Source organism: Helianthus annuus, chromosome 2 (assembly GCF_002127325.2).
Source record: "Helianthus annuus cultivar XRQ/B chromosome 2, HanXRQr2.0-SUNRISE, whole genome shotgun sequence".
Lineage (NCBI taxonomy): Eukaryota > Viridiplantae > Streptophyta > Magnoliopsida > Asterales > Asteraceae > Helianthus > Helianthus annuus.
The window spans coordinates 31,671,731-31,686,973 of NC_035434.2; the positions used below are offsets into that span (position 1 = coordinate 31,671,731).

The 15,243-nt window shown below is 38.6% G+C and overlaps 1 protein-coding gene across 1 annotated transcript; it reads right to left on the bottom strand.

The window, feature by feature from the left end:
• Positions 1–9,779: 9,779 nt before the first annotated feature.
• LOC110911638 (protein RER1A) lies at positions 9,780–14,025 on the bottom strand. Its single transcript, XM_022156258.2, has 3 exons — positions 13,308–14,025; positions 10,611–10,791; positions 9,780–10,114 (listed from the first exon to the last, which is right to left on the bottom strand). Exons 1-3 carry the CDS (start codon positions 13,661–13,663, stop codon positions 10,058–10,060), a joined length of 594 nt encoding a protein of 197 aa, XP_022011950.1. The 5' UTR covers positions 13,664–14,025; the 3' UTR covers positions 9,780–10,057.
• Between the last annotated feature and the right edge of the window lie 1,218 nt (positions 14,026–15,243).

Here is a 15,243-nt window from a genome sequence, read left to right on the forward strand (position 1 = left end):
ATCCGACGATTCCTCTGGCGAATCGGTCGATGGTTCATCTGACAACTCCTCTAAAGGTTCTTATAAGGATTGCTCCGACAATGTCGCCGTCAAATCATCAGGCGAATCCGACAACGACACCGCATCATCTCAGGAAGTACAACCTAGCCGCAAACAAAGGACCGTGAGCCCAGACTCTGCAACAACTGGACTGTCGCAACCAGAACCTCTCCGAGCAGTCCCAGTTCAACTGAAGCGTGCTTACAATGGACCCCATCCCCTGTGTCTCACGTGCACGTATCATCACCCGCCAGAAGCAAATTGTCGCTACTGCACAAATTGCAACTGGTATGGTCATCATACACAGCACTGCCACGCAGGACCGCAGCTTTGAGGAATTTCAGCAACAACCGCAGTTTCCGCAGAAGTACTCCTCAACAACGTTATTTGGTTTCTAATGTTGTTGTAATAATACGACTGGTCGCCGCCATTTTCTTTTATGTGTGGAACTTATTTCATCTATCGTTGCCTGTGGATTCTGTTTCTCTTATACTCGCGCACCACCTAGACGCTAGCACTATGTACTGTATAATGTATTTTTCCCTTACAACACTCTTAGAACGAGGTACGATAGACGTGCAAGGAACAACTAATCGCGGGTGCACACGGGATTATTTTGGTCAGCGCACGGAGATCGTAGTGGAATTCTAATGGTGCCATAACGTTTAAAAGCATGGTCAAGCGTGGTGGATACGCCGCTGGTACTTCCTATATATAGGCGTCTTGGCCATATCAATAAAGCATGACACCAAATCACGGGATATAAGTAGTAGGGGTAACGCAAGGTGTGCCTTACCATACTACCGAAGCTTCGTGAAGAAAGTGCCATGTAGAGTTGGACGTTATTAGACCTATTATATTATTATGGATATTTTAGACACAATACAAATCGATTGCAAGGCGTAACAAAAACAAATCGCATCACTGCGAGACTTCTCGTAGGTCTGCGTACGCAGTGCAATTGCCACATCGATGAACTTAGGAAAGTTCACCCCGAAGAGTAATTGGAGCAACGCCGGACTGGTCGTAAAGTCGATATCGTAACTCAAACGCAGTTTTGCTAGATCTATCTCGCAATCTAAATCACTCGATATATGGCTCGAAATCGCAATCGCATCTTGTGTTTATCTCGCAATCTCTACCGATGGTTATCAGCCATTGTGTGCACTTCTACCGCCTGGTGTGGATCGCTTATTGTGGATCGCTAGACGAGTATCGAAAATCACTTGCCGCTTTTCGCTATTAACGCATTTCGCGCCTATTTCATCAACTCGATACTCTTATCGCGTGTCGCTATCACTCATCGACATTCGTGTTATCTGTGTTATGTTAGCACGCACGACCTCGCTTCACGAGACAAAACTAATAGGGTCGAAACATGGTGGTGTTTTAACCATATTAGCCGACTTTCGTGGAAGAAGGCCATGTGGGCTAGCATTAGTTACTGTTTGTGGTATATTCGACTCAATCGAATCGCATATCACTCGCAACGCAACAATTGTCACTTATCATTTATTAGAGTCTATTGCTTATCGCTATTCAGATCATCGATTATCGCTTGGGAATCACCACAGTTTGTGTAGTATTAGGGTACATGACATCGCTTCACGAGACGAAACTAATATGGGAAACGTGGCGTTTGCCGTATTAGCAACTCTCGTGGAAACATGCCATGTGGGTTTTATGTGGAATCGAATCGAAAATCGCATTATTCGCAATCGAGATCGTGTCATTCGCCATTGTTTAACGATCATCGTATCGATGTTTCGTGTCATCGAACTACTCGCACTCGCTATCAACGCTTGTCTGCATCCAATTCGCTCCTAATCACGACTCGGTCTAGCATCCTATCGCTTGGACCGACGGAACGAAATTCTATATGTGTCTTATCGGCGCGCGTGACACCGCCTCACGAAACAGAGGTAATATGGGCAAAACATGGTGGATACGCCGCTGGTACTTCCTATATATAAGTGTTTTAATCATATTAACAAACTTTCGTGAGAAAGTGCCACGTGGGGCTCGATGCAAACTATTTTTCCGTGCTGTTAAAGAAAACCAATTTTTATAAAATTTTATTAAAACCGATGGACAAGTGAAATTTCCTAACATGAAGAAAACATCGAATCAGGTTAGCTCCATGCCCAATGGAAGTTTCATAAGTTTAGTTTTTCCTTAAAACCTTTGCAATAATAAAAAGAAATCTTCCCGAAAACGATGGTGCGGCAATCGAGTTTCAGCTCGAACCTACGTTATAGGAGAGTTTTCTTAAAACTACTTTTACCACCAAATTCTTTTAAAATGTATAACTCAAAATCTTTTATTGAACTAACAAAAACCCTTCCCATAGCGCTGGTGTGGACATCAATACAGTTAACGCCGCGCCATGAGGAGATTTTCTTAAAGCATCTTCGAAGATTAACCGACTGTTCGTAAAAATTTAAAACGCTATGGAATCGCTTTTGTGTGTGTTACCGCTTTTGGTTGTTTGAATCGTATCTTCTCACCGCTCTCACTCGTCGAATCTTGATCGATCACTCGCTGATCTAGACGCTTTTAATCGCTACTCTAAATCGCATCAACCCTTACGACCCTACTAATGGATTAATTTCGGGACGAAATTTCCTAAAGCAGGGGAGACTGTAACAACCCGCACCTTTGTGCGTTGTTTCTACTCGTTACACTCGTTACGCCTGGCACTAGAGATTCGGATCATAATGTAGCTATATCAGATACATCGCTAAGTCGAAGTATAATCGAATAATTACGCATATTCTATCGCTATTACAAAGCTATTTTCATAAATCAAAACACTCATGATGATGTTGAGTGAGGGCTTAATCTACCCTCCTCGATAACCGTGAGGTGTCAAAACATAAACAAACAACGCTGACAAAGACTATCGGGAGAGTACCATGTCTCCAACCTTCGTGACGATGACGGCAATATGAGCAAGTAGTACCCTGATAATCATTGTGGCACATCAAATCGAAGAACGCACTCGAAGGCACGCGTAACTCGATCATCGCACCGAATATTGATTATATAGATACGTATATACGACCCTTTTGTGATTAATTATAATAACTAAATAAATAATAAAAATATATGAAAATGTGGCCCAAACTATCGCAACGCACCAAAAACGAGGATCGAAAGGCCTTCGTACGGACGGGCCAGGCCGGCCCAGCCGGACGGCTGGGCCGGCCGATCCAGGCCATTTTGCCCTCCTTTCCTCCCTCATTGCCTATAAATACCCCTCATTCACCTCCAAAACACTTGTTATCACTGTTGCTGCTCGACCAGACGTCCCAACCCCTTGAAATCAATGGATTTGAGGTGTTCTAGGGTGATGTCATCATGGAGTTCTTATGAACTTCAAGTGTTGGCCTCATTCCACCAAGAACAACTCAGATCTAAGGGATTTCCACACGAATAAACAAGGTTTTCACATCAGATCTATACATAATCACGAATAAAAGGATTGAAGGATGGTATTCCAACTTTCTTTCAACTCTTTTACTCTCAAATATTCAAAAACGGTGGAATCGGAGCTTATACCGACTTCTGCTCAATCTTAGTGTCGTGTTGGTCAAAGATCTGATTCCTAACGATGAAACAACCAATTTCGGGTTAAACGAGGGAAAACCGCCAAGAACGGCAAGTTCTGATGGAACGGGGTGATTCCCGACCGATAGAACAAGTCGGTTTTGATGGAATTTCAGTTGTTTAACACGTCATAGCAAACGTCTCGACCAAAACCTCAGAAAACATGCAAAAATTGTCGAAAACAGCTGGACGGGCCAGCCAATCGAACAGCCCAACCGATCGGACAGGCTAGCCGATCGGACAGGCTGGCCGATCGGACGGCCCAACCGATCGGACAGGCTAGCCGATCGGACAGCCCAACCGATCGGGCTGCCCATCCGATCGAACAGCCTATTCGATCGGACAGCCCATCCGAACGGGCCAACCTTTGATCTGATTTTCGTTCAATTCCGTGTATTCTGATATCATTTAACGCGCTATCCAATACTCATATAATCAGTCTGAAATCAGGGCATTCTCAGGCATTATCCCGTTAATCCAATCAAATACGCACTGTGAGTATACTTGACCCCTTTTATCGACTTTCGGTGTAACATACGTTCCTTAAAAATCAAACCTATCAAACGAATGATTCAGTTAGTAAACTTTTCACTTGCGAATAACTGTTTGCATAGATATACGTATTGCTAGTTGCATGTATGCTAGGTCTTATACTCGTGACGTCCCACCACGACTAGTATAGTACTATTGCGCCCGACGGGGTCTAGTTATGCCATCGAAGAATCGAGCATCGAGGACTTAGCTGGTAGTATCAGTTTTGTGAGTATATATGTCGTGTATTACGTTTATGCATGTGGGAATTCGCAGCACTTTTAATCTATTATACTATTACATATCAAACCTGTATACTCGCCAATACTTTTGTATTGACAATATTTTAACGTATGTTGCAGGTTCAGTTGAAGTCTTCATCAAATCAAGCTAGGAAGTCTAGAAACTCACCTAAAATCTAGGTTGTCGGATTTGAATTGTTCGAGAGGGCAAGAAATCTGTGATAACTTATGTGACTGTATTGTTTGTTAGTATGGGATAACAAATGTAATAAATATTAGTGCAATATAGTTGTTATGGATTCTCTTGAGCAATCTGATTCGCCTAGTGTCGCGCCCCGATGATTCCGCCATCGGTTGGGGTATTACACACTCGACCCAGCCGCACTCAAGCTCTCCTTTCTCTCGATTTCTCGCGATTCTTGTAAGTTTTTCAACCTAAATCCTATACTTCTATGATCTACACGCACTCCTTCGCCTTTTTCTCTTTTAAATCTTAACTTTTAACCATGAAATCACTAGATTCGAGGTGTTCTATGATGATGTCATCATGGAGTTCTTATGAACTTCAAGTTTTGACCTCAATCCACTAAGAACAACTCGGATCTGAAGGATTTCCACATGAATCAACAACGTTTTCGCGTAGATCTACACAAATCCATGGTTAAAAGGATTGAAAGATGGTTCTCTAACTTTCTTTCAACTCTTTTACACTCAATGCACTCAAAACTGATAGAATCGGAGCTTGTTCTGATCTTCTACTCCTTCTTAGTGATGTGTTGGTCCAAGATCTGGTTTCTCCCAAAGAGACAACCGATTTCGGGTTAAACATGAACAACTGTCACGAACCAGTGAACGGGTCGGATCTGGGTGATTCCCATTCGATCCGCTCACTAGGGTCTTGACGAGGTTCTGTTGTTTAGCACGTTATCACACCGTCTCGATCAAAACCGCAAAACTTATCAAAACAGTCAAGTGTCAAAGACGATCAGGTCGTTGGGACGGATTGCCGTCCAATCGGATCGCCATCCGATCGGATTGCCATCCGATCGAACAGCCATTCGATCGGCTTACACTTGGTTCAAAACTTAAACTTTTATTTGATTATTCAAAGGACTGAACGTTGAACGGAATGCCGTCCGATCGGATTGCCATCCGATCGAACGACCATCCGACCATGTGATGTTTGGAACTTCAACACTTAAACAATTTTCAATATGTTCAATGCATAGCCAGTTCTAACGGATTGCCACCCGATCGGTAGACCATCCGATCGAGTGACAACACTACTGTGAACTTGTACTCTGAGAAGTACCGCGCCGAACGGATCGTCGCCCAATCGAACCGCCGCTCGATCGATCGACCTGAAGGGTAGAGATACTTCTCTGTTTTCAAAATGCTACAGCGAAAACTTCAAAAGACAAACCATCATACACAAATACATCCTTACTAAGCGACGTATCAATCCAATCGAATGGTCATCCGATCGGGTGACCATCCGAACGGATTGACATCCGATAGACTGGCCATCCGATCGGATTGCCATCCAATCGGATTACCATCCGACACTTACCACTTTGCACCGTTTAACGCGCCGCTTATCGTTTATACTATCGTTAACTGTTCAGGCTAATCTCTCTCGGCGCTCCCTTCAATCCAAGAGAGTGTTTACTTGTTAAACATAATCTGTGAGTATACTCGATCCCTTTTTTGCTTTACGCACTTTTGGGTGTTACATACGTTACTTATTCTAAATCATAATCAACACACAAGGCAACACTATTTATACGCTAACCGTTATTGCATGCTACGTGTTATTCGATGAATGCTGTTTGTTATGTTAACACAATGATTGTTGCCTGACACCTTAGCAACGATAGTACTATAGTTTGGACTCAGCACCTGTCATGGACAGGGGTTGTTAAGGACTTTACTTCACGTGTCCCAGTGGGGATATGTGTTGCGCATTCTACAACTCGCAGTCACGTCTGTGCATATTTCTCTGTCGATAACCTACTTGCCTTCACTTTATACATGTCACATGCTGGTTATGTGTAAACTATTTCGAACTCTACAGTGCTATATCAAACTTGTATGCTCACCTTTACACTATGTGTATTGACCTTTATTTTAACGTATGTGACAGGTGTTTAGGATGCTATCTGCTAGGATGCTTGCTCTGTGGAATCGAGTTAGGAAGAGTCTAGAAATAAACAAACAATTTATTTAAATCTGAGTTGTCGAAACAATTTATTGTCTTTGAGATTTTTATGTCTGTAATAATTATTTGTTGTATATGTTTTGGTATGGGACTTAACGTTAAATATTCGGTAATACTAGTTGTTATGGATTTCTCCTGAACAATCTGTTTCGCTCAGTGCCATGCCCCGATGTTTCCGCCATCGGTTGGGGTGTGATATTCGCTAAGGCTTCTTCCTCGAATTGCGTCCACGGTTTTGCCTTTGCTTTGAACGGTTGCTCACCCACAACTTGTTTGCCTTTTCTTCGTTTGCCTTTTTGCGTTGGGTCTCGTGAACAACTTCGACATCCTCGTCGGGTTCGGATCGGGTGGGTTGCGTCGGGTTCGGTTCAGGTTGAAAGGGTTGCACGGGTTGGATATTAAAAGCACCCCGCATCATCAATTGTTGTATGGCTTGACTTTGTTGCGGGTGACCAAAAACGTTCGGTGTGTTTTGGAATGCGGCAAAGGTGTTTGTGGAATATTGAGAGAATTAGTTCGGTTCTATCGTCGGATAGTATCCCGGAACCGAGAAACATTCGGGATGTTCGGTTGGGTCGGATTGTTGGGGTTGTTCGGATTGTTGGGGGTTGTTCGGGTTGTTGAAGGAATCCATGGTAGAATATAATTTTATAAAAGAGGAAGATGTTTATAAAAAATGAGAGAGAGAGATGAGTTGTGGTAGATGAAAAGTGAGAAAAGAGGTGTTAAAATGGTGAATGGATTTGAAAATGGTTTGGATTTTTATAAAAAGGGGGAAATTACCGTTTGAATATTTTTGAAATTGGAAATATTTTTTTTTTTTACAAACGGTCATCATCGAAATGGGGGATTTTTTGTCTTGACATGGACCGTCTCAAACGTCTTCATTTCGACGGTGAGGAGGAGGACGAAGGGGGGCGGCGTGGTGTTGGCGTCGTCGCTGATCCGGGACGGAGGAGGACGTCCCCCCATACCGTCCAGCCTATCATCCAAAACACAACACAAAACCCACAAATATGGCGTTTTAGTAATCTTCACTTTGTTATTTGTGAGTTTTGGATGTGTTTTATGGTTGACATTATGATGTTTTATGACTTTTTACACTTTGTAGCAAAAATGTACTTTGTAGCCAACTCTCTCCCATAGTATTAATAGCTTCTTTTGATTAATAGAAAAACTAATGCAATATTAATTAGATATCCGGAATGGGATCAAATACAAACACTTAAGTTTGTAAGAACCATAAGAACCAATACATAATTGACAAGTGTCCATCAATAAAAAATTAGTTTAGGGGTAATTTAGACTTTTTGACCATATTTATTTATAACTAATTAAAAATAATTACAAAAAATATAATCAGCACAACACTATATAATTAGCACAACATCATTAATCGTTCTTCATTATCAGCACATCGTCCTCGAATCGTTCTCCATTATCAACATAAACGACATTAGCACAACATCTTCAATCGTTCTCCATTATCAGCACACCAGATGTGCTGATTATATCTACTTTTGATGTTTGTTTGTATTATTTTGTAATTAACACATAATCAGCACCTTATTAGCACAAATATAAAACACCTTTTGTTAACTTTTTTAAAAAAACACTTTTATAAATACAAAAATGTATAGCAATATGGTACTCATATTAAAGATAAAAAAATACTTGATTTTATGGTATATATTTTAAAAAAAAATAATGAAGTATATAAAAGTTATTTTAGTTTAAAAAACCTTGGTGGAATTTGTATTTAATAGAAAATGGTCAAATGACTAGCAATTTTACAAAATTATCCCTAATTTGTTAGTAGTAATTTTTAATTATAAGAGTTTTATTTATAATCAATATCAACCCTTGATTTAAATTAACAATGGTTCAGATCTGTTCTTACGGTTCTTATAATTAGCACTGTTTGTACAGGATCTCAACCCTTAGATATCCTACACATAAAAATGATTTTACAACTACTATGGAGAATCTTATTTGAGATTCAAAAATTACAAAAAATGAATATTTTGAATGCAAGTATGAGGAATTTACCAAAAGGAAAGGAGATAAGGAAAGTATGACAAGTACAAATCAAGCTGGAGGGCATAGCCCATATGGCATGGTCTCCCCACCACGCCAATAATAACTATTGCCTTTTATAGGGACACATACAATAGGACAATACTGTAATATCAATCTCCGATGGTCACCATTCCACATAATATCACCCTCTTTGCATTTAAATTCTCATATCTTTACATGGTCCCAAACCCCATCCTTTCCCATCATCCCTCTTTCCATGAAGCTGGCTCGAGCCATCAAACCAACCCAATGGACCATCTTCTGTTCTTGTGTCAGTTGGTTCTTGGTGTAGTGGTGCATAAAAGTTTGGTTCGGTTTCCCAAGGGTTGCTTCTGAAGGAAATAGGATTTGAACCCATAATTTGGCAGTTATTTGAGCAGTTGTGGAGGACCGATGCTTGTACTACTAAAACTACGAATTTAATAATAATCTAACTTTTTACTGAAATGATTTATGAGGCATTATATATGCAAAATATAATTTCGGGTGCTTTCAGCAAGTTCCACCCAATTGATCTATTTTGAGACCAAATTAACCCTTCTATAAATAAATGGGTCAAAATTCCAAATCTGAAGATGCCTCCTTTCAGCCAGTTCGGATCCCGTTTGACCTGTTTGCTTCTAGAAACTAGAACACTTCTTGCACTCTTGTAAATATCGTTAGGCGCTAGTCGGCCAGTGGGTTACAGACTAGCGATTAATCAAGACTAATAGGAATTAATAGCGATTAATCGGATTGAATTTTTATATGTAATCTTCAGTTTTATATGCACACAATTTTATGCACAATTTTTTGCAAGACAGGTTTTAACCCATCAGCTCATTTTTTAGACAAGATTAATCATCGAAACTTACAAGGTTTGACCGGAAAATGGCTGGTAAATGGCGATTAATTGGCCGATTAGAGAAAAATTACTCAGGGAACCTCCAACTAGCGATTAATCGGCGACTAACTGGATGCTAGTCAAGATTTTTACAACCATGACTTTTTGTATGGCTAACAGATATAAGAAGAAAAAAAAAAGGATGACTGGAAATACCATGTTAAAGCAAAAAAACTAATTTCTTAAAGAAAAAAAAACTATTTAAGTTAAGAAGAGATGATCCCTGGTATTCATAGGTCAAAATTTCAAAAACAGAACTACAAAATATTACATAAAAAGTTACTAAAACAAACATTACACTTTCCCGACATCACAAATAGAAGTGGGATGGATAATTGGATTTCACAGATCCCGGGTACCCTAAACAAGATCCTTTGTCACAGCTTTCTCAAGAAAATTTGAGATATAAAAAGAATTTCACCAAATCAATATTTCAAGCTAACTCACCAAATAGCTTCAAGGTCTGCCAGATGATGCATCATCAACCGATGCGGCTTTCTTTCCCGTGTATTTCTGAAAGTGCAAAACAGATTAGCAGATCTTGATTACACAAAAGTGGTGAACTTTTTTAGTAAAATGTCATTTTCGTCCCTCTAAGGTTTGGCCACTTTCTTCCAAAGGTTTGTTTTTCCGCATCTGGATCCAAAAGGTTTGAAATCTTGCCGTTTTCATCTGGCTCCTTAACTACATCCATTTTTCTTCGTTAAGTCAGGGTTATTTTCGTCTTTTTTGTTAACTTACACAGCAATTCGATCTTTTTCACTTCATGTACAAGCATTTAGCATACTATACAAGTATTCAAAACCCTTTTTAGTTAGCAAAAAAGACAAAAATACCCCTGACTTAACGGAGAAAAATGGATGGAGTTAACGAGCTGAATGAAGTTGGCAAGATTTCAAACTTTTTGGATCCAGATGCGGAATAACAAACCTTTGGACAAAAATGGCATTATACTCTTTTATATATAAAGTAAATAAACTTAAAAAAAAAAAAGAGATTTTGCAGGTACCCGTTTGCCAAAGGTGAAGGGAACATATCTATATTTGATCATATGCATTATTTGCCTCTTCATTGTTGAAACAAAGAGTACGAGCCAATAGAATAACAGAATTGGCCAAAATACAGGCACATCAAACATGCTGAAAAATGTGAGCATGAAAGCAATACAGAAGGCTTTTGTAAGCGAATACCTGAAAAGAACAATATATATCAATATTTTATGCTTATTATTCATTGATTGTAGATATAACATACTTAAGCAGTACTGCAGTAGATGTGGTCATTTAGATACGTTTACTTATGAAAGGGTCGATTTAGTTTTATTTTATTTACTAATGAATAAAATGGTTAGATACAATAAAAAGAAGCTAAGCAAAAAACAGGTTAAATGGGTCAATTGTCCAAATTGTATTATTAAAGCATACATCTTAAAATACTCATGTGGTTTCAGAAATGGTTTGTGCCTTATAAACAGACTTATAGTTATATCAATAACATAACCTAATAACTCTAAATAGGAAATCCTCATTAGACTGATTGAAATTGAGTACCTATTGTAGGGGATCTTGCATTTAATTATATTGTTTATAGTGACTTACTTATTCTAGGTTTAGGGGACAATTTGGCTAGCTTGCTGATACTCAATTGAATGGCACATTTGGATCTCCGTAAATCACTGTAGCATTTAACATTACTAGTATTCACCCAAATCAAGCAGGTAAACCTAAGTTAGGGTTTGTCTATAGTCGGATCATGAAACTACAACTGATGATTTTTAAAGTGCAACAGTCAATTCAATCCAGATCTACGATCGCATTATCAGAAACAATACTACAACCAAAACAACAAACCTAAAACAAACTGGCGTTTAATCGCATATAATTTTCAGTTAATTATGAACAAAGTGAAATCAGACTCACCAGAACTTAAATTCAGGAAGACGGTGAGTTAAGCGTACGCTTGTACTTTCCATTTTCTTATTTTTAATATATAACTCCCTTAAACATTACCCAATCCTCTGATTCCAATAATTTCACTTACTGTTCTCGTTTATATGCAATTAGCTTGTTCAGAAATGATTTGTTCCTCATTAGTAGACTTACAGTTTTATTAATAACATAACCTAAGAACTTTATATTCTCATAGACCTAGTGAAATTTAATACATACTCTTAGGGATCTGGCATTTAATTACTCTAGGTTCTAGGTTTAGGGCACAATTTGATTAGCTTGTTGATCCTAAATTGAATGTCACATTTCGATCATTCAGTCTCCATAGATCACAAATAACATAACATTTTGCACTACCAGTTTTCACCCAAATCAAGCAGTTTAACCTAAGTTAGGATTTCTCTATACTTGGGTCATGAACTACAATTAATAACTTCTAAAGTGCAAGAACAGAATCAATCCAGATCTGCAATTGCATTATCAGAAACAATACGTCAATACCACAATCGAAACAGCAAATCTACAACATTCCGCCGCTTAATCACATCTAACTTTGAGTTGATTATGAACAGAGATAGTGAAATCACAATAACATTTCGATCATGCAGTCTCCATAAATCACAATCCCAGTTTACATCACTAGTATTCACCTAAATCAAGTAGCTAGCCTAAGTTAGGGTATCTCTAAAGTCAATTCACAAAACCACAATTGATGATCTATAAAGTGGAACAGCCAATTCAATCCAGATCCACTTAATTACATACAATCAGAAACAAAACCACAATCAAAACAACAAATCTACAAGCCGCTGAAACACGTCTAATTTTCAGTTAATTATTCACAGAAGAAGCAAATGTTACAAGACCTTAAAGTCAGCAAGCTGGCGAACAATAGCAGTTGATTAATCACATATAACTTTCAACTGATTATTCACATATAAAGTGAAATCACGACGACATTTCAATCATGCTGATACGGATCAGCCATGACCCAGTAAATACTCGGTCAACCATGCATCCATGTTTACCACATCACCCACGTTTCATCTTTGCATATTTATTCTCTTTTTCTTCTTGTTTACATAAGTTAATCAAGTTTGTAAGCCTTACATAAGCCTTATCTTTGTTTCTTGTAGCCTAACCCACTCTACGGGTACCTATCGGAGAAATTCACCATCTCGAATCGGTTACTATCACATGCAGTCTCCATAAATTACAATAACATTTTACATCACAAGTATTCACCTAAATCAAGCATCTTAAGTTAGGGTTTCTCTACAGTCAAATCACGAAACAACAACTGATGAATTCAGATCTACAATCGCATTATCCGAACCAAAACTACAATCAAAACAACAAATCTACAACAATCCGCCACTAAATCACATACAATTTTCAGCTGATTATTCACAGAGGAAGTAAATTCCGATCAACATCACTAGTCTAGTATTCACCTAAATCAAGCAGCTTAACCTAACTTAGGGCACCAAAACCACAACTAACAATCTCTAAACCGCAACATCCAATTCAATCCAGATCTACAACAATCAAACACAAAACTACAATCACAACAACAAATCTACAACAATCTAATCTAAATCCAGATAAGTTAGGGTTTCTCAATAGTCAAATCACGAAAACACAACTGACAAATTCAGATCTATGATCGCATCATCAGAAGCAAAACTATAATAAAAACAAGAAATCTACAACAATTTCAAGTAATTATTATCCATAAGTGAAATGATCGGACTGACCAGAACTTAAACTCAGGAAGGCGACGAACAAACGGACGAAACTCTTCAGATCCACGAGTAGGCAAGGAAGGACCGTCGTTGAGTTCCGGATCAACCTGAGGAGAGAGAAAAGCGAGAAACAGTTGCAGAATATAGATACCGAGGCCGTAAGTGACGATATAGAAGCCTTGAACGAAGTAAACACGGAGAGCGTAGATGAAAACGACGACGGCGAAACCGATCCAACGGTGGAGAACGAGCGGCGTTGACTTGTCGAGGAGGTGTTGGTACCGGCGGGAGAGAGTGTGTGTGTACTCGGAGAGTGGTGAGGGTTTCAGATCGGTGTCGCCAGTGCCGACTGCTCCACCGACGTTCATTTTTGCGGTTATTTTGATGATCGGAACGGCGGTTTTGAGGAGGGGTTAATGTGATTTTTGTTATTCTACAACTAACCGGGTTCAAACCAGTTGTATAATAAAATTCCCAAATGCTAATCCAATATAATATAATATGAGAATATCGGGTATTTTATTGTATGCTTAGATAAAATTTTACATCTTTTTTATATTGGGCATGTATTCAGACTCGATGGCATGCCTCTTTAATGCCCTGGATGGACGAAACTAGGACTGTCCATCTTTAGTTTGACGCTCAAGGATGATGTTAAACCATTTCAGGACGAAAACGACTGGCTTGTAAAATGCCCTGACTCGCTTTCTAAGAGAAAATCGTTGGCAACAAGATTTGAACACAGTTTTACATATTTATAAGTATAAATCACCCAATTTTACTAAACATATTACTCAAAATAGGGGAATTCCATGAGTTTGGTTGCTATACTTATACTTGGTATAGCAACCTAAACGAATATCGGTACCGATTTCAATAATACTAACACTGGCACTGATGTTGTTAGGTTGGAATGGGCTCGGATCGTCACAACACTGGTATAGTAACGCATTCGCTAGGCCTTTCAAAAAAAAAAAAAAAGTAACGCATTCGCTATAGCTTACGACACAAGCAAACACTTTACTTCAAATATAGCCATGTTTTTAACGAAATTTATAAAGGATGGTCGATAATTTTTTTTTAACACGATGGTGTATTGAGTATTTTATTTATTGAAAGTTAATAAATGCAAGTTATTAGAGAAAAATCAAATCAATAAAAAATCAATTTGATTAGAACTAATCTTATTAATAATTGAAACTTATCTTATTTAGTAGCTACTTGAGCTTTTGTAAAGAAATACTCTTTATATCATTTATTTCTCTTGTTATTAAGCATACTAAGTCGGAAAAGAATTTGAGGTTCCTATTATAAGAAGCAAGAATATCTTCCAGGAGTGACCTACTCCAAGATTTCGAGTAAACCATTGAGAGCATTTTCGTCATTAGTATTAATGCTCCGATATATATACTTACGAAGGAAGTCCTAGGAATAGTATGATTATTTATTAAGAATATAATCATACAAATTTGGTTATAAATGGGTATGGACAACCAATGGCTTGTGAATGACATCACTAGGATTCAACAATATTAATGATAATTGGGATAGTCGTTAAAGACAACTTCCTATCTTGGTATGTCAGAAAGAAAGATGAAACTGATTAGTCAATAACCTGTATGTGTTCGAGACATAATCTACATACGAACGGTCCGACTCGAACAGTTGTGATAGAATGGTCAGCTCACTCCTAGCTCCATACCTCATCCGAGTATAAGCGAGGGTTATTGTCCGTGGAGATATGTAGAGATGTCGTTGAAAGTTTATACGATCGGCCCTGACACTAAACAGTGGATTTTACTTATCTTTGTCGAAGAGTTTCACTGGAAAAAGGGTGTAGATCGAAACTATATTGTATATATAATCGATATAATCGTTTGGAATGTTACGGAGTTACGTCTGGAAAGTTGGTTTTAGCCGGAAATTAGGAAAATGTTATAACAAAAAG